At 36.1% G+C, this 20,461-nt stretch overlaps 1 protein-coding gene across 31 annotated transcripts in view; it reads right to left on the bottom strand.

Annotated features, from left to right (window-relative positions):
• Positions 1 to 20,461, bottom strand: part of BPTF (bromodomain PHD finger transcription factor) — a 157,389-nt gene that overhangs the window by 63,036 nt on the left and 73,892 nt on the right. For 28 of the 31 annotated variants that reach the window (XM_072746802.1, XM_025999603.2, XM_025999600.2 and 25 more), the window contains 4 exons: positions 17,198 to 17,386; positions 12,368 to 12,555; positions 9,961 to 10,316; positions 9,387 to 9,518 (listed from right to left, as the gene is read on the bottom strand). In XM_072746802.1, the coding sequence (XP_072602903.1) occupies positions 9,387 to 9,518; positions 9,961 to 10,316; positions 12,368 to 12,555; positions 17,198 to 17,386 (865 nt within the window). The remainder of the gene's footprint in view (positions 1 to 9,386; positions 9,519 to 9,960; positions 10,317 to 12,367; positions 12,556 to 17,197; positions 17,387 to 20,461) is intronic. The other 3 variants (XM_025999604.2, XM_025999607.2, XM_072746818.1) reach the window with 1 other exon arrangement.

The following is a 20,461-nucleotide window of genomic DNA, read 5'->3' as shown; positions in this document are numbered from 1 at the left end:
ACTGCCACTCCATACTGGCAGGCACATTGGGTGGCAGGTGTTTCTTCCACACCTCCATGGTTCAATGGAGAATGTGACCAGGAGTAGGCACCAAGCCTCAGCTCCACTCCCAATCTCCATGTGGTGCCCAGGGTCTTGTTGTACTTGTTTTGCTGTTACAAAGTTATAAGAAAAAATGCTTTGTGTCTTTCTTAGTAAACTTGTAGAGTACCCCCAGTACCCTCAGGGGTGGGGTAGCTAAGTCCAGAAGTTCTTGCACCGACAAGTAAAGCCATAAAGCTCTTCAGAATTGTACACTTCATGCCGCCATCAATTATAAAGCCACCCTTTCCCACACCTTCACTCAAGTTAGTACCAAACTTCTAAATTATTAGCCCAACTGAGAGATAAAAAATTATATCCTAGAGTTTTGATTGACATTTCTTTAATTACGAGAAAAGTAAACATTTTTATGTCCACTGGCCTTTCATATTTATTTTTCTGCAAAATGCCTGTTCAAATCCTTTGTCTTGTTTGTACTGGACTATTAGTCCTTTTCATTTATAAAAGATCTTTGTCAATTAAGGTAACTTCCCATTTGTGTTGCAAATATTTTTCCTCAGTCTGTCATCTGTCTTTTGAATTTGATTATAATATTATTTTTCCACTCAGAATTTTAAATACATATATCCACTTTTTTCCTCTATGGCATCTGGGTTTTACATCTGTTTAAAAAGAAAGTATCACAACAAAAACATAAATTAATCCATAGTTTCTTATTGAAGTTTTTTAGTTTTTGTTTTTTAAAAAAAATCTTCATTGATCTGAATGTTTTTGCTGAGGCAGGGATCTAGATGGTATTTTCTCCAGACATGTCCTCTTTCTTTCTCTTACATACAAAGCTGTCATTGGTAGATGCTCATATGTGCTTAGGTCTATTTCTGGATTCTTTGTTCTATCCCACTACCTTGAATCTTATTTTCTATTATAGCTTCAAAAATGTTCTAATATTGATTCCCTTTTTTCTCATACCTACTTCCCATTTCTTGCAATTAATTTTTCTAGCTGAAATATTAATATCATTTTGATCAAGCCTGTCTGCCCCCCAAGGAGGGAAAATTCTATTAATAATGCAAATAAGTATTAATTTTGATAGATTAAATTAATATAATTAACATAATGCACGGTTTTAGAAAATGTAGTATACATATTTAAACTATCTTTATTTCTTCATTTTCTGAGTATCCTTTCTATCTTTAGTAAAGCTTTAATGATTTCTTTACATGATCCTAATTATTTCCTTGGTAAATTTATTCCTAGTTGTTTGAGGGTTTTTTGTTGTTATTGGGATCTTTTCTTTCACTACAATTTTTTAAAATATGTAAGATGTAACTGGGTTAGGAAAGAGAACTTTGTAGCAATAACCAAATACATTGGAATCTAGTGTGTCCCATTCCCAGTCATCATCCTGACTTTGGGGTTATTGTCCCCTTACTTTTCTTTTCTTTTTTTTTTTTTAAAGAATTTTATTTTATTTTATTTATGATAGTCACAGAGAGAGAGAGAGAGGCAGAGACACAGGCAGAGGGAGGAAAAACAGGCTCCATGCACCGGGAGCCCGACGTGGGACTCGATCCCGGGTCTCCAGGATCGCGCCCTGGGCCAAAGGAAGGCGCCAAACCGCTGCACCACCCAGGGATCCCCTCCCCTTACTTTTCTTTATAGTTCTATCACTCATGTATATCCCAAACAGTATAAAGTCTGGCTTTTTTTTTAAGACTGTATTTATTTGAGAGAGAGGACAGCAGGGGGAGTGGTAGAGAAAGAAGCAGGCTCCCCACTGAGCAGGGAGCCCGATGTGGGACTTAATCCCAAAACGCTGGGATCATGACCTGGGCTGAAGGCAGATGCTTTCCCAACTGAGCCACCCAAGTGCCCCAAAGTCTGGCTTTTGACAACTCGGTAGCAAGACTAAAACTAGCTGCATGAACAAAGACCAATACTGTTACTATTAAAAAAAGGTTCCCAGGAAAAAATAAACTTGTCCCTGGGTCTGAAATGTGAGGGTGAGGGTCTGAGTGAGGCCTGGAAGATACTGGGCTCACCATACTCAAGGTTATCTGGCAGGATGTGTGAAAGGTACAGGTACACTGCACAGATATGATCCAAAGTGAACTGCTATGGACTTCCTACTTCTATGCCTTTTGAGGATTCTATGGTGTGACTCATGAAAATTCTGTTTCCCCCACTGACTCGGGATATGGCCCTCTTAGGCAGGTTACCATTTGTCCACCTGTATTATTGCTTCCATGGCCTTACTGGTGCTGTATTCTCTCTCTGCACATCTCTGTGGGTTTATGCTTTAAAAAATCCCCTTGCCATAGTTTTCATGGAGTTAAGCAGGGAACAAATAAATGTATTTATACAATTTGTTATTTTAACCCAGAACTCCCACAGTATTTTCTACATAGTTACTGTTACACAAAATGTATTGTTCAGGGGACACCTGGGTGGCTCAGTCAGCAAAGCATCTGATTGCGCCTCAGCAGGGAATCTGCTTGTTCCTCTCCTTCTGCCCCTCTCCTCACTCAGGCACGCACAGTGTTCTCTCCCTCATTTATTTATTGATTTATTTAGTCAATAAAATCTTTATTAAGTTTTCAGATTGTTTCTGATGGTTTTTTAATTTTCTTGGGGTTTCTAAGTATCTAATTAGGTCAACTACATATAATAATTATGCCTTTATCTGCCAACACGTACATACATACACAAGCACACACACACACACGTATGTAGATTTTATTTCTCTTGACAAACTGCATTAGCTAATACTTTTAAGAAAAGTTAAAAGACAGCAGTGATAGGGGGCATTTTCATTTTCTTCCACCTGAATGTTAATGGGAACGCATCAAGAAAGCATGATAGTTTGGTCTGGAATACATCTTTTTGGGGGCAGGTAGACAGCAGGGGTGGACAAAAAAAAGACTATTCTCTATTCCTATTTAAGCTTTTTTTAAACCAAGAATTAATGACCTTATATCTTCTTAGTGTCTAATTAGATGATCAAAGTTTTCTCTTTGACTTCAAATGGCATGATATTAATAATCTAAGAGTGGACAAGTCTTCCATTCCTAGGGGAAGCCAATTATCCATGGTTTATAATTTTTAAAATTTACTCCTGAATATATTTACTAATGTTTTAAAAGTACCTGAATGCACATCTATTTGCCATTTAATTATTAACCAATGATAAACATTAATAAAAAGAAATAGGGCCATAATTTTCTAGCTATCTACTGTCCATTTCTATATATCAGGTTTTATTACAGTGTTCTACTAACAAATAATCTGCAAGCTTTTGTTCTTTTTCTATTTTATAGAAGAATTTGAATAGACTTATCTATTACCTGAAATGTGAAGAACTTCCTTATGAAGTCATCTGGTCCTGCCCACCTCCTGATTGACAGGTGCAGTGATACCCTTTAAAGTGAACCAAAATCCTCTTCCTGCCTGAGAAAAGTGTGTGGCCTATTCCCTACTGTCCAATAATGGAGATGGGGGTAGGAGACCCTATTCCTCAGCCCTTCTATACAAAACTAGAAGCCCAGTGGGCCCTTCATCTATGGATGGAGGAAGCCTGAATACTATGTTAGTGGACCCTCTGAAGGTTTAAAATCCCTAGTGCCAGTGAGAGTGAATCAAAAATACTGATTGGTAAGGCTCCTTTTCTATTTTTGATGTTGGTGATTTGTGTTTTCCCCTTTATTTTTTCTTTCCTGATAAGCTCATCAGTGGTTTGTAAATTATAATGGGATCTAAGGTAGGTTTTCTATTTCATCAAATATTTAATATTCAATTGTTCTTGGTATTTCCTGTCTTCAGAAGGACTTCTTGAGACATATGCCTAGTCAATTAATTTGTAGTTCTTCTTTTCTAGTGTAAGCATTGAAGACTACCAATTTCCCCCCTGGGTACTCTTTAGGGGCAGCCTACAAAATTTCAATGTATGTAGTTTTCTCATGAACACTCAATTCAAAGTGTTTTCTAGTTTCCATTATTTTTTTTTGACCATTTGTAATTTATTTAGAGGTGTATTTCTTAGATTTCAAGCATATAGCTCTTGAATTACCTTAAACTTTTACCACAAATGTTTGTATTCACAAACAATATTTTAACATATTATCCTACATGCTTTTAAATTTTACATAAATAGAATCACACTACATTTATTTTTAAGTAGAAAACTGTTTTCACTCTGTTGTACATATATGAGATTCAATCTTGACACTTGCCCTAGGTTCACAGCTGTGTTAATATTAATAGCCCATTATAGAACCACAACATAACTTTTTCTTTTTCTAAGATTTTATTTATTCATGAGAAATACACACAGAGAGGCAGAGACATAGGTAGAGAGAGAAGCAAGCTCCATGCAGGGAGTCTGATGTGGGATTTGATCCCAGGACTCCAGGATCATGCCTGGGCCTAAGGCAGGCAGGCCTCAACCACTGAACCACCCAGGCATCCCCACACCATAACTTAAATGTGCCTAATTATGGACATTTGGAACTGTTACCAAATTTCACCACTACAAAGTATTGTAAGAAACAGGGGGATCCCTGGGTGGCGCAGCGGTTTGGCGCCTGCCTTTGGCCCAGGGCGCGATCCTAGAGACCCGGGATCAAATCCCACGTCGGGCTCCCGGTACATGGAGCCTGCTTCTCCCTCTGCCTATGTCTCTGCCTCTCTCTCTCTCTCTCTCTCTCTCTGTGACTATCATAAATAAATAAAAAAATTTTAAAAATATTAAAAAAAAAAAAAAAGAAACATTCTGGCATGCCTGGGTGGCTCAGTCGGTTAGCATTTGACTCTTGATCTCACCTCAAGTCTTGATCTCAGGGTTGTGAGTTGAAGCTCTGCACTGCGCTTCATGATGGGCATGGATCCTTTTCTTTTCTTTTCTTTTTTTTTTAAGATTTTATTTATTTATTTATTTATTTATTTATTTATTTATTTATTTATTTATTTATGAGAGAGAGAGAGAGAGAGAGAGAGAGAGGCAGAGACACAGGCAGAGGGAGAAGCAGGCTCTATTGCAGGAAGCCTGACATGGGACTCGATCCTGGATCTCCAGGATCAGGTAGGTCCTGGGCTGAAGGCGGCACTAAACCACTGAGCCACCCGGGCTGCTCCCATGGAATCAACTTTTTAAAAAAACTTCTTCATACTTTCTCATGTACACATGTAAGATTTCTCTAGGGTACTAAGTGAGGAATACAATTGCATTTTCAACTTTGTTTTTACCAAATGATTCTTTAACATGGTTGCAGCAACCATTTTGCTAGTTACTCTTCTATCAGCAGTGTTCCAGAATTCTCTATTATATCACCTATTTACCAATATATTTAAAAATTTTAACAATACCATGGGCATGAAATAATATTCTCTAGTTTTAATGTGCATTTACCTCACCTTACCAGGGAAATTTTCATGGTTTTGGCTATTTGTGTCTCCTTTGAATTATGTTTGTATCTTTGGTCTTATTATTAAATGGTTTCATTTTTTTTTTCTTATTGAGCTGTAGAAGTTCTTGAATATATTGTGAATACTAACCCTTTTTTGATTATAGAATGATAAAAAAATTTAAAATACCTTTACCAGTCTATGACTTAGTTTTTTAGGATGACACATTACTATAAAACTTAAACAACAGAAAACAATCTATACTTATGTGATCTATACTTATGCGATCTATACTTATGTGATAAAACTAGAGTCAAAGGAAGGGTAGAATAAAACATAAACTTAAAATTATGGTTATCTCTCAGAGGAGGCAAGGTAATGTGAACAGAAAGCAGATGCAATAGGGATAATGTTCTTACTTTTAAACTGGTTGATGAATTCACAGGTGTTATTTTATTATGACCCATTATTGCTTATACATTACCATCTTATATATGTATCATGATATTTAACACAAATAAGGAAAGTCACCTGTAGTCACAGCACTCAGACACATATATGCACAGTCGACCTTATCTGATAGATAACAGCTTATTAATGGAAGAAATAATGTCACACTTTGGTACGATTCAGAACATAATAAATCAGGAAGGAAAGAAAATCAAGAATAAGAGAAAGGATGCCTGTGTGACTCAGTGGTTGAGTGTCTTGCCTTTGGCTCAGGTCATGACCCTGGGGTCCTGGGATCTCGGTTTCTCTCATAAACAAATAAATAAAATTTTTTAAAAAAGTAAAAGAAAAGGAACAAAGTATGGGAGGGAGTGGAGGGCAAAGGAAAGAATATGGATGACACAGAGAGGCAAGGGGAAAAGGGAAATAGAAGAAGAGAATGAAGTGGAGGAAACAGGAAGGGTAGAAAGGAAGGAATTTTATTCATTCCAAAGTCATAATCTCTTATATTTTCTTCTTGGAAGTTTTTCTTTTCGCACTTAGGATTTACTCTACCTGGAACGGACTACTGTGTATGATATAAAGAATGGGATTCAATATTCCACTGTACAGATAACTCAAATAGCCTCATCACACCTCCTACTTAAGAGTTCGTCTTTTACTTATTTATTTATTTATTTATTCGTCCTTTTTAAAATGATTCTCTATCATCTATTACATCATTATAGATGGGCTGGTCTCTTTCTGGATGGTTTATTCTGTACCACTGGTCTATTTATCTTTGCATCTATACCACAGTATTATTATAACTACCAAATAAGATTTATTACCTGGTAGGACAAGTCTTCCGACCCATCCTTTAAATGTAAACCCTATTATTTCCCTTTTCCATAAAAAACTTTTAATTTTTAATTACCCATGCTATTGAAATTAACTTACATAACAACGTGAAGAAAATTCACACTGTTTTTTTGGGTTTTTTTTTTTTTTTAAGTTTTTTTTTTTAAGATTTTATTTATTTATTCATGAGAGACAGAGAGAGAGAAAGAAAGAGAGGCAAAAACATAGGCAGAGGGAGAAGCAGGTTCTATGCAGGGAGCCCAATACAGGACTTGATTTTGGGACTCCATGATCACGCCCTGAACTGAAGGCAGATGCTCCACCACTGAGCCAACAGTCGTCTCCCCCAACCCCCACCCTTTTTAACACTGTTAAGACACATCCTTAAAAAAAAAAAAAAATTGTTAAGACACTGAGTATTCCTATACATGAACATGAGCTAAATTTTTTTTTTAAGATTTTATTTATTCATGAGAGACATAGAGAGGTAGAGACATAGGCAGAGAGAGAAGCAGGCTCCACACAGGGAACCTGATGTGGGACTCAATCCCAGGACCCCAGGATCACGCCCTAAGCCAAAGGCAGACGCCCAGGCGTCCCCATGAGCTGAATATCTCTTTAGGTATTCCTTTATACCTCATGTTGCTTTTCAACAGAATTCATAATTTTCTCCAAAAAATCCTTATTTACTATTTTTAAAATGTTTTGCAACTGTTCAACCATCTTATGAATAAAATAACTGGTTGAATTTGTAAATAGTTCCTTAGGATCAAGTCTTAGAAACTGGTCACCTGGAAGTTTTTGATCCGTACTGAGAGATGTTAGAATCCTATTATTAATCTCTAATTTTTCTGAGTCATAGTCTCTAATTTTTTAAAAAATTCAGAGCATTCTACTTTATCTCATCTCATAATATTAAAAAGAGTTCTTTCATATATATTACCAGGTGTGTCATACTAATACAAATGCAATTCATGATATAATTTTGTAACTTTAAGGAACATAGTTAGAAGGCCAGTTACAATGATAAGCCAGGAAGAAAAAAAACCAAACAAACCTCAATTTAAAAAAAAAAAAAAAAAGATGAATTCCATATTCCATTTTCTATTGGAATGTTTAAAATTGAGAAATGAATTTATATAATTTGAATATTGGAGTTTATTTGCTGACACTTAGCTAAGCTTCAGTTCTCAATGTATTTATCTATGTCATCAGAGACATAGCTGCTTGGCCCACCAACATTAACTTTAGGATGATAACTAAACAGAAGAATGTTGGGACAGAATAGTTTTGCATATGTCTGGAGGTAAATTCAAGAAGGAACAACAGAAACTCAAGACTACTACTTCACAATTGCCTCTGACTCTCTCCTTGGTCTACCTTGACAAAAGAGATCAGTAAGAAGTAGAATAAAGATATGCCAGCCACTCAGCTATCCTCTCCTAGTGTGCAGTCTGTAGCACTGGAACTTAACCCTTTTTTTACCCTAGGAAGAATTAAGTCCATTCCACTTGTGGAAGCCTCTATTGGTAGATACAGTAACATTCAAAATAGGAGGGAGAAAAGGGGAAGACAAAGTATCTGTAAGACTGATGTAAGGAAAACACAGGAAGAGACGTCTGTGTGGCTCAGTGGTTGAGCGTCTGCCTTCAGCTCAGGGTGTGATCCTGGTCCCAGGATCCCCGGTTCCCTGCATAGAGCCTGCTTCTCCCTCTACCTATGTCTCTGCCTCTGTGTGTCTCTCATGAATAAATAAATAAAATAAAATCTTAAGGGGGGGGGGGGGGAGGGACGCAAATAAAAACCCTGAGAGCAATCTTTAGCAGATGAAAATTTAGCAGATGTAAACTACTTTTCTTAAAAAAAACTTTTCATGGGGGACCTGGGTGGCTCAGTGGTTGAGTGTCTGCCTTTGGCTCAGGTCATGATCCCAGGGTCCTGAGATCAAGTCTTGCATCAGGCTTGCTGTGGGGAGCATGCTTCTCCTCTGCCTATGTCTCTGCCTCTCTCTGTGTCTCTCTCATAAATAAATAAATAAAATCTTAAACTAAACAAAAGAACTTTTCATTATAAAATAAAGATTTGGGAAGCAACACAATATTTATATTAACAAAATAGCAGTGTTATAACTTCAGAATGGACTCCCTAGAGGAGCAGGGAAGTAAAATGATTCTTTTCACTTGAATAGTAATGTAAATTTTTTACCATAAACTTATATTAATTTTTATAGTAATAATTTTAAAGACTAACTATAGTTAAACAAATACATTTAAGTTAAAAAGTAGATTTAAGTCACAACATTTATCAATTTTTTTAACCATCTGAAGTCACACAACTCTGGGTCTACTTAGCAGCTAAATGATGTTTGAACATTCAATGCTAAGTAAATCAGGTACCTAACACAGTAACTGAAACATTCTAGAACATTCAAAATATGTGACTGCTCTTTCTATTCAATAAAACTGCTTTTTACTTGAAAAAATAAGAAATAATATTTATTCACGTTACAGCTTATAGAGGAGAAAAATGAGGCCAGGAAGAGTTAAGTTTATTATGTAATATAGTCTTTTAAATACAGTAAGTTTCATTACCAATAGATTAATATTCCAAAAGGGAGTGCAGTATACCATTTACAAGGCTCAGATGTCACTTACCTGGTATGTCCTAAAGATTCTCGCCATATCGGCAGCATCACAACAGGTTTAACTGCACACTCCAAAATAGCTAAAGCCAATGCAAATTCTCTGGGTTTGCTACACATCTGAACTGCCTTGATCCAATTTGCCCTGTATTTCAGAAGAAGGGGGGAAAAAGTTATTTCACTTGATGGTCTTAAAAGTACAAAAGCTGTAATTTCAGACTCCATCTCATAGGATACATGTTTCTAGGCTAAGCAGGTTTAAATATACTGCTACTGGAAGTTCCTACCTCACAGAATCACAGATTTTGAATACCTCAAGGAATCCCAGAGGTCAATTAGTCTTCCAACTCCTTAAACCCTCTATAATGTTCTGGAACTTTGAAGGCTCTGCTTTCCAGAAATTTTTCAAAAGCTAATGTTGGTCCAGTAACTTAGAAGTATATACACATCCCTAATGTCCTCAGTGTCTGCTAACTAAAATGACCTCATTCAATTCCTTGGTAACAAGTTGAAAGTGAGCAACTGGAATAAACATTTCGCAAATATTTAGTATATTCACGCAACAAATGAACTTTAGTTTCCTTTACCTGTGTGATGCCCAATTTGGATGAAGAAAGGATGAAGGGATATTGTTTTCCAGTTGGGTGATAGTTAGTCTCAGAGTAGATATGGTAAGAACTTTGGACCCGTGGACAGAACCATTCCATTTGAACTCTCCTGCTGGAGTCAGACAGAATTTATGTGCAAGATGTCTTCTCTTATCATGATCTTCTCTGTGCTGGTGCTTATTCAAAGCAAATGAATTGGTGGAGTACTGATTGTGGTAGACACGATACTTCCCTTCTTGACCCAACTTAAAATAATTGTTGATATTTCCTTTCATGACCACTTCCTTTTTGGTGCTCAACCGTGAAATTTCTCCTTGAGAGTTAACTACCAGTACCTGACCAAGAAAATAAAAAGCCTAATTATTCATATCAAATAAGTAAACATGATCAACTGTCTTTCAATAATCTGTAATTTATCATTCCAGGGTCACCTGGGTGGCTCAGTGTTTGAGCGTCTGCCTTTGGCTCAGGTTGTGATCCCCGCAGGGAGCCTGCTTCTCCTTCTCCCTCTGCCTGTGACTTTACCTCTCTCTCTGTCTCTCTCATGAATAAAATTTTTTAAAAATCTGTAATTTATCATTCCATATAAAGTTCAGGTATATCTTATGACTGAACTTTTGAAATTTCTAAGTGAAGTTAAAAGCTAAACCTAATTGTTTATAATTAAACAACCAAGATCTTCCCATAAAAAGAACCCCTACTAAGTGCCTATTATATGTCAGACATTATGAAGTATTTTCATGCATCTCAAATATATACACAAAATTACATGTACACATCATTCACCAATCATTACTTCAAGATTATAATATAAAGGGTAGGGAAAAAGAAAGGTATCACATGTTTCATTCCCCAAAAAATATATTCCCAAAAATATTTTTTTTCTTCTGCTCCTTTTATCATTCCAGCATTAGTATAAGAGTCCATGGATACTTTATGTTTCCAAACAGTTTATCTCAATCTTTTAGTGAACTGTGAAATCAACAGTGGATCTTATTCAACTTTTAAAAAAACAAAATATAACACAATCAACTAGACTAGAAGAGAAAAGACCAGAGTGCTTCCCGCATAACAAGGTAAAATACCATTTCAGGAAACATCTGAATGTGTGTACTGGGTTGCTATAATAAATGTCATACTGAGGGTCAGAGTGAAAAACCAGCCTGAAAGCTACTGCTTTAAAGAAATTCCTATGATGTTTAGAAAAGAACACTGTATATTCTTGTGTATCTACCTTGCAGATAATTCTTAAATATGGGAGACACAGCTGTGGCATTATTCTGCTACACTGGATAGCTGGGGAATAGAAACAGTAAGTCCTAGCTAGGGAGCTTAGTTAGCTGGCTCAGTCAGTAAAGTGCATGACTCTTGATCTTTGAGCCCCATGTTGTGTGTAGAGATTACTTCTTAAGAAATAAAAAATAAAAATAGAAGTACTAGAAGCACCTGGGTGGCTCAGTCGGTTAAGTGTCTGACTCTTCATTTCAGCTCAGGTCATAATCTCAGGGTTCTGAGATTGAGCCTTTCATTGGGCTTCCTGCTTAGCAGGGAGTCTGCTTGAGATTCTTTCTCTCCTTCTCCTTCTGCCCTCCTCCATGTTGATATATACTCCCCCTCTCTCTAAAATAATAAATAAATCTTTTTAAAAGGGGGGAGAGTGCCTGGGTGACTCTTAAGCGTCTGGCTTCAGCTTGGGTCATGTTCTCAGGGTCCTAGGTTGGAACCTGCATGGGGCTTCCCTGCTTCTCCCCCTCCCTCTGCAGCCTCTCTTGCTCGTGCTCTCTCTTATAAATAAATAAAATCTTTAAACATCTATAACTCTTTATTAAAGCCCACAAATAGTGTATTCTTTACATGTGGGGGGAAAAAAGCCTCTCTTTAGAATTATATATAATAAAACTAACCATATAGTAAGAAAATATACCATCCAATTACAGATTTCCCCACAAGAACTGAAATTTGGGTACACAACTATACCTATTGTACAAAATATGTATTACATGTATTATAAACCTAACCACTTTTAATCTTGCTATCCACTACACTCTTGGAAACAGAAAAATACAATTCAAAAGTAGGTCTACAGGGATGGCTGGGTGGTTCAGTGGTTGAGTGTCTGCCTTTGGCTCAGGGAGTGATTCGGGGTCTAGAGACGGAGCATTGGGCTCCCTGCGAGGAGCATCGGGCTCCCTGCAAGGAGCCTGCTTCTCCCTCTATGTCTCTGCCTCCCTCTCTTTGTGCCTCTCTCATAAAAAAATAAAATAAAAATCTTTTAAATAAATAAATAAATAAATGGTCTACAAACTACCCACCCCTACTTTTCAGGTATGATAAATAAAATTATTTCACATTCCAGAGATTTTTGTTTTAAATGGAAACAACATACCTCTTTGCCCTCCTTAAATAATTTATTTGCTTCATGGGCTGCAGCTGCCACCTGTTGGCTCTTCAGCTGGCTAAGTTTACTGTCTGGATTCCGTAATCTGGTGATAATTCGAGTTGACCCAGATGCCCCTCTTCCAGCTCCAGGAGACTCACTTATTTCCCCATTAGACTTCTCTGATTTGAAATCACCTGTTATCAGATGAAAAGCCAAAAGTAATTGCTAATAGTAAGTTATTTATAACATCTTATTTATACAAAACTCTTATTTGATGCACATTTAAGATCCAGAAAGTAAACAAAAAGTCTTTGAATAGCCATTGCAAATATATGAATTCTTAAGGGTTTTACTTAAGACAACTTTAATGTGAGTCACTTATATAAAGAAAATTCAAACATGCCAGGTTATCTGTTTCAAAGCTCATCTTCTAGAAAACATGAAGGGCTACTACAAATATATAAGTAACAAACATCATAACTCAAAATGCACACAAATAAAACACTGCCTTATATATTCAATATGGATCCTGTATAAAAAGTAAGGGTATAATTAATTTTAGAAAAATTTCCTTTGAAATTGTTTAAATACCTAATGGTTTAAAGCTTTTAAATACAAATGCCAAGCGAATTTTCACCTAAGGAATCTAGAATTATCCATGTATGGAAATAATTATACATGCAAAATCAACTAACTTAGTTTTTTAATATAATAGAGGCCTTTCAAATTTTCATAACAATTTTTTAAAGTGACAGACTGCACTGCCAAGGAGCAATTACTGCTTTTCCATGAACCTCACTTTAACTAAAAATTTCTCTACATTCTTAAAACTATCATATCACTATCCAATTTCCATTGGCCAACAAGATTTCTCTGTCACTGTCAAATGAAAGGCCAAACATAAAATTTACTATATTTTATTTATTGTATTATAAAATATACTCTATCATATATAAAGATGGTATTTTGAGTAGAGAAAAGAATTAGACTGGGAAAATAGGCAATTTTGAAAAATATGAAAGACAATTCAGGAAACATTTCTTAATTTTATCTGACCAACACCCCTTCTTTCCTTTAGGAAGATGCTTTTCTTCCACTTCAAACATCATTCAGGAAGGGCTACAAATCAAGATACCCTACCATACTGGGTGAACAATGTCACCCAGCTTCTTAGCCAGACAGAGCACATCACCACCTGGCCACGGTAACTGTCCCAGATCTGGCTATGAGGCCCAAGCCATTTGAATACTACTCTAATTTTTAAAATCTGGAGATGGATAAAGGATCTTGCTTTTTTTTTTTTTTTTCTTAATTAAGTTGTCTATTTAAGTAATCTCTACACCTAACATGGGGCTTAAACTCACAACCCCAAGACCAAGGGTCACATGCTCTTCCAACTGAGCCAGCCAGGCACCCCAGTCTTGCTTTTGTGTTAGTGAACAGAAAGAGTAAAGATTAGAGGCTGTCTACTTTTTATCCTACAACATGGGAAAAACTTAGTAATATGAGACAATAAGCTCATCATGGAGGGGGAGGAGTGAGGACAGAGGAAGATTCATGATAACTTCATTTGGCTCTCAGGGTCCAATAATGCACCTGAGACTCACTACCTCTAGACTTCCCAATTGTACTCAATTAAATTCTCTTATTTTAAGGAAGTCTGGTGGATTTCCGTCACTTACAACCAACAAATTATAAATAATCCAGAGTATTTTAAGATTTTTTTTTTACCCCAAAATATAGCACTGACTAAATCAAGATGGATAAGGGGTATCAGATATTTTTCCATCCCAGGCTTTAAAGGTAGAAACCTTCAATGTATGACAGCAAAGCAGTTATTCAGACCATTAACAATTTTCTCTTGGGTCTCAGACCTTGAGTCTACCCATGCTGAAGCTTTATGCCAAGATACTGAACGATGGTGGCTACTTTCTGGAACCACCTATACGGTCCTATAATAAAGACTTTTAAGATAGCATCTGATCTTGGCTGGACTTCCTAAAAGCAAGAAGGGAAGGCACAGTGCTTCTTAAAAGAAGCCCTACAATTTAGAGCTGAGAGTCAATCCTTTGAACATTTGCTAAGGTGGTTTTTTTTTTTTTAAGTTTATTTATTTATGTAATCTCTACCCTCAAAGTGGGGCTTGAACTCACCACCTAGAGATCAAGAGTCCCATGCTCTTCCAACAGAGCCAGTTAGGCACCCTGACATTGCAAATAAGGAAATAAGGGAAAGGAGACAGAAAATTCATCCCAGGGGTAAGACTTAAAAGAGTAGAGAAAGGGAACAAGGCTTCTCTAACACCTCCTGCCCAAAGGCCACATTCCTCCTATTATAAAGGAGTGAATCAGTGCTAGCCCAGAGAAGAGGACAGAGCTGCTTTCCCCCAGCCTCTGGAGATCTAAGGACAGCAGGAGGCAGAATTCTGCCTCGGCAGGACTTTATTCCTTTGAAGGCTAGAGAACTGGGTGTACAAAGCAGACTAACTGAGCAAATAGAGGGGCTCTACCTTCAGAGACCCTGAGCAGAGTTTCAGGGTATTAGGTACTAGGCTGGGTACCCAGGCAATCTGTGAGGGAGTGCTACTGCCAGAAAAAAAGCCCAAACCTGCCAAGCTGGGACAGATGATCATTCAAACCTACAGCAATCCCCAGCAACCCATTCCTGACAACTGCAGAGAGTAGGTCTGCAAGGACTAGGTTGCTAAAGAGAATGGCCTCCAGAGGAGGTCTTCTCATATATTTCTCACTACTCATCCACAGCCATCCTCCCAAAAAACCAAGGGCAGCCAGATGTATCATAGAACATCCTCCACTATCGGGATAACAAGTGTGACAGGCAGTTAAATTCATAATCTGACTCATGGACTGTGAGACTGACAGAAGCTACATCCAGACCTAATCAAAGATAATACACAACACACAGAAGTTCTAAATACAGTTACAACTACCAGAGGTAATTTTGGGAAGTTTTTGAAAAAAAATCTTCAGTTGTGAATGAGATCTTTGCATTATGTTAGGCAGAAGCATTTTTCAATGAGTAAATATGTTTGTATTGAGCTATCAAAAGGTACAACTGTGGATATTCGTTTCCTATCTTTGCAGCATTCCTCTTTCTTTGAAAACCATTTCTACCCCACTCCAATCATACACTTTTGCTGGAGCCATCAATTATAATACCTTGCCTGCCCTGGCCACAGGGGTGGGAACAATATGTCCAAGATAGGCCACTCAAATTCCTTCCTCAAGGGCTTTTGATTTGGAGCAGGAGTAGGGGCCTTGCCTTTGGGTCACAGACCTTGGAAAGATATGAATACAAACCGCTGATGCCATCTTCCCTGCCACTTGGAAAAAGCCTGTCTGTATTAGGAGAGAATGAAATTAACACACAAACATTTGCACATCAAAAGGTGGAGAGAAAGAGAGGAAGACAGAAAAGCTTTGATACCTGGGAGTCCAGTTATGCCTGATGATAGTTTGGACTTCCCAATTATATGAGCTAGTTAATCTGCCTTTTCACTTAAGCTACTGTAAGCTGGTTTGGTGGCTTGCAACTGAAAACAAGTTCTAATTAAAACAGATCTCCATCTCATACCATACACAAAATTATACAGTAGGATTAAAAACAAAGTTACAGAAGTATTATGTGAAATTACTGTAAAACATATGTATATGCTTGGAATAGGATCTTCCTTAGTAAGACACAAAATCCAGACAAACCCTAAAGAAAAAGATTAATAAATTTAACTATATAAAAATATTAAAATTTCTGTGTAACAAGATAACAAGAAGAGTTAAAACATGCAATTACTATATAAGTATATACATAAAATCAAAAGTAACAGCCATAATACAAAAGCATTCCTAAAACTCATTAAGAAAAACTATCAAAACTCAATAGGAAAAAATGAGCAAAAGATACGAATAAGCAATTCACTGAAAGTTCAACAAACACATAAAGGGAAACTCAACTACATTAGTAAGCAGAGATATGCAAATTTTTAAATGAAATACTTTTCATCATTAGCAAAACTCCAAGAGACTGATGTTGAATTTAGGTGAGAGTATGAAAAACTACATATGTATGTAAATTATTGGTATAAATCCCTTTTACTCTACAACTAAGCAGCAGTCATCACTATTTTAAAAATGTACCTACCATTTGACCCACCAATTTCACTTACTGTTCCTATACTGCCAGAAATATTTGCATAAGTACACAGAGATATATGCTAAAGGTGTTCAAAAAAATAGCACCAGTATTTGTAATAAAAAAAAAAAACTATTAACAGCTTATATGTCCACTAACAAAGAAATAGTAAATAAATTACTGTTCATCCATACTGTGGAGTACCATGCAGCAGTTAACAAAAAAACAAAAAACAAAAAACAAAAAACAAAAACAAAAACGAATGAATTCAATTCATATCATGAAAAGATCCCCTACATGTATTACTAAGTGGAAAAAAAGCAAGATGCAGAACAATGCATGCAGAATAATTCCATTTATGTAAAAAAAGTAATTAAAAAAAAACCTTTTGGTAAACATACATATATTAATGTAACCACATGGAGAAAGACAGAAAATATTACATACCAAACTGTTGATGGTGGTTACCTTTGGGGAGGGGGCACTAAAAAGATTTATTTTTCCCTGTGTGCTTTTGCATTTTTTAAAATAAAAACAATGACAAGTGCTATTTATAGTCAAAAAAGAAAAAGAAAAAGAAAAAAAGAAAGAAAATATAATTCTTCCCACCCCATCAAACTTTTATTTAAAAAATTAAAAATTAAAAAAATTAAAAAGCTCGCTTTAATGGATGAAGTGTATTCTTACCTATCTCTTCTTGAATAGAGACAGGTGTATGAGACTCTCTCTCTCCATTTTCAGGCTCATCAGCTGCCTTAGCAGATTCACTCTGGGAAGAATTTAGTTCACTGCTGCTGTTACTGTTTTCCAGATTAGGCTGGATGGAGGTAGTGGTAGCACTAGTGTTACTGCTGTCACATGTCTTGTTAGGTTCTTCTAGAAAAATAGAATATCTGATTTTTAGATTAGAAATCACATGAAAAGTAACTACTTTGTCAGAAAAGACATTTAATGGAGGACTGCATTACAAAGCTAGAGTTTAAAAAAAGAGAAGCTGCTCATCTATGAAGAATGCAATGTCTGAGATTAATAAGCAACACTCTAGAGTTATTTTTGAAGCCTCTCAAAAGTCTAACTCATTCTAATTCACTCTTATCATCTTAATTTCTAGTATAAGGAAGACAATCTTTCAGATACCCCACAGCTGAAGAAGAAAATTAAAGTGATATAACTAGCCCACAAAACTTAGAAATGGTTTTGAAATAATCCTTCAAAATCTGAAATTTATATTTTCTTTTTAAAAAAGCAGTAAAAAAAAAACAAAACAAAAAAATAAATAATAGTCAAACATATTAGAAACTGCATTAAACAGGATTATTTATCTCTAAGTTTTTCTGCTTGAATTCTATGCTCCCAAATTAACTAGAAGGTAATGCTAAAGTCATTATAAATTTTAAGAATAATTTAATAGGTGTCGGGGGGGTTGGGGGGAAAAAGAATAATTTAATAGTTATCACTAAGTATACTATTCCTAAAAGTGTATCAAAATGCACACTACCATGAACTGAAAGCCTAGATCTTTCCATGGTAGTTCAGAAATTAAGAGCCCCCTTCCCTCTATATTTCATTTTGTCACTAAGATATTCTTTAAATCACCTAAATTAGGGCAGCCCCGGTGGCCTAGCGGTTTAGCGCCACCTTTAGCCTGAGGGTGTGATCCTGGAGACCTGGGATAGAGTCCCAAGTCAGGCTCCCTACATGGAGCCTGCTTCTCCCTCTGCCTATGTCTCTGCCTGCCTCTCTCTCTCTCTCTCCTCTCTCTCTCTGTCTTAAATCAATCAATCACCTAAATTAAAAAGTGGTTGGTGGTATATCACAAAGGCTATCTCAAAGGTATAAAGAGCTCCTACATTTTTTTAAGAAAAAAATCCTAACAACCTGATAGAAAAATGAAAAGACCTATAAGCAATCACAGAAGAAATGAAAATGGCCTTTAAACATATAGGAAAATGCTCACTTAAGTCAAACCAAAAGAAATGCAAAGTAAAACTATATGGAGCTTCCCAGCTATTGGGCTGGCAAAAATCCAAGACTCACAATACACTCAGGTAAAGAGGCAACTGTTAATACGCACCGCCCCACACAATACAGCAGGAGTGAGAAATGGGCCACAGTGTATACAAAGGAACTGACAATATATACACATGCGCTCTTAACCTACCAATCCCACGTCCAGAAATCTATCCCAAAACACATTGGCAAAAATACTAAATCACTTTTTTATATAGCTATTCATTGCAGTGTTATTTATAATGGCAAAAGACCACGGACAAAATGTCCATCAATGGGGCACTGGTTGAATAAAAGGTGATATACACAATGAAATATCATGTACCATAAAAAGGATTGGAGAAATCATCAGATCCACACATAAATGATTAAATGTAAGAAGTGCAGAATAGTAGTTATAGTATGCTAACTTTTGTGTGAGAAGGGGAGAGAAATATAAACTTATATGCAGATTTTCCCTTTATTTATGAAAATTTTTCAAACACTGGAAAAATAACCAAAATTAACAAATGTGGCTACCTATGAGGGAAGGAAGGGAAAGGATTACCTAGAGAGGGAAAGGATGTGAAAACTCTCTGTATACACTTACACAGTTGATTTTGGAATCATGTAAATGTACATTTTTCTAAAACTTAAAGTTAGAAATGCAATCCCTAAAAACTGAAAACTGAGACAAATTAACCTAGTTGTATATCAAGTTGTTTGCATAACCACACAGAGAAAAAAATTATTTTAAGCAACTTTGGAACACGGTATTTTGACTGTATGGCCTTCCTGGAAATACAGCATAAGGATAAATAAAGAACTATAAAAAAATCTTAAATGCTATTCAGTGGTCTTACTGTCAGCTATTGATATTACAAAATTACTATGATATATAATCATTTCTTATTCGTGTACCTCAAAATGTTAATACATACATTAATAATATGTTATCATTAATGGACATCTGTATCAGGACAATGTAAATGTGTAATTAAGTTACCACTTTTAGGAACTAAGGCTTTTAATGTATGGGAGAGATACAAGTTTAAAACCAAAAAACAAACAAACAAAAAAACCTAAGTATGCAATCCTCAATCTGATGAAATGTCAACATGAACTGATATTTTTCTTTTCTAAAATACGTATTTTCTAATACCAAAAAAGCCAACAGGCAATGACAGCCAGACTGTGGTCTCTAAATATCATTCCCCACTAAAAGGAACCAGGAGTTCTTGGAGGAATGACTGATTCCAGGTCTGATGTGGTAAATACATAAGCAAAAGCAGGGAAAGCTATCGAAGACTACCAGGGTAAAAGGACTCAAAAGTCAACATGAACAGGTTGGTACTTGGTCAATATAAGCAAAATGAATAACTACAACTGACTGAAACAAATTGAACACATAGAGATGCATAAGTTCAAAAGGATACATAAAATGAGAAAGCCATGCCCCTGTGTAAAAGTCCATAACTCAGGAACCACTGAAAATAAGTGGATACCAACTCCTGACTCTGAAAAATAATGAAGCATTTATTCCTGCTCTAACTACATTCCAAGGTATTCAAACAGCATCAGTTAATAAGGTAAAATTCGTCACAGGAGAATTTCAGTTAAACAAATATAGAAAAAAAGAATTAAAAACCACTATATTATAATCACACAAACAACTGATTCTGAAATGATCATCAATGAAATGAAAGGTTAACAGGAAACTTCACAATGTCACTACCTGAACTCTGATCAATTTCAGCATTTATAAAGGCAGACTAAACAGAAATCATGAGCCTTTTGATGCTACACCATCTGAAGTACCCAGCACACAGCTTATGGAATATTCTCACCAAAAACAGTTAAAAATGTACTGAATCAAGCTTTTAGAAGAAGTTAAAGAACACTAAAAGGAAGGGAACAGACAAATCCTCAATGTGGTATCCTATAGCAGGATACACTACAATT

This window comes from Vulpes vulpes, chromosome 2 (genome assembly GCF_048418805.1).
Source record: "Vulpes vulpes isolate BD-2025 chromosome 2, VulVul3, whole genome shotgun sequence".
Lineage (NCBI taxonomy): Eukaryota > Metazoa > Chordata > Mammalia > Carnivora > Canidae > Vulpes > Vulpes vulpes.
The sequence above is the reverse complement of the archived record's forward strand: the minus strand, read 5'-3'. Positions and strand labels throughout refer to the sequence as shown.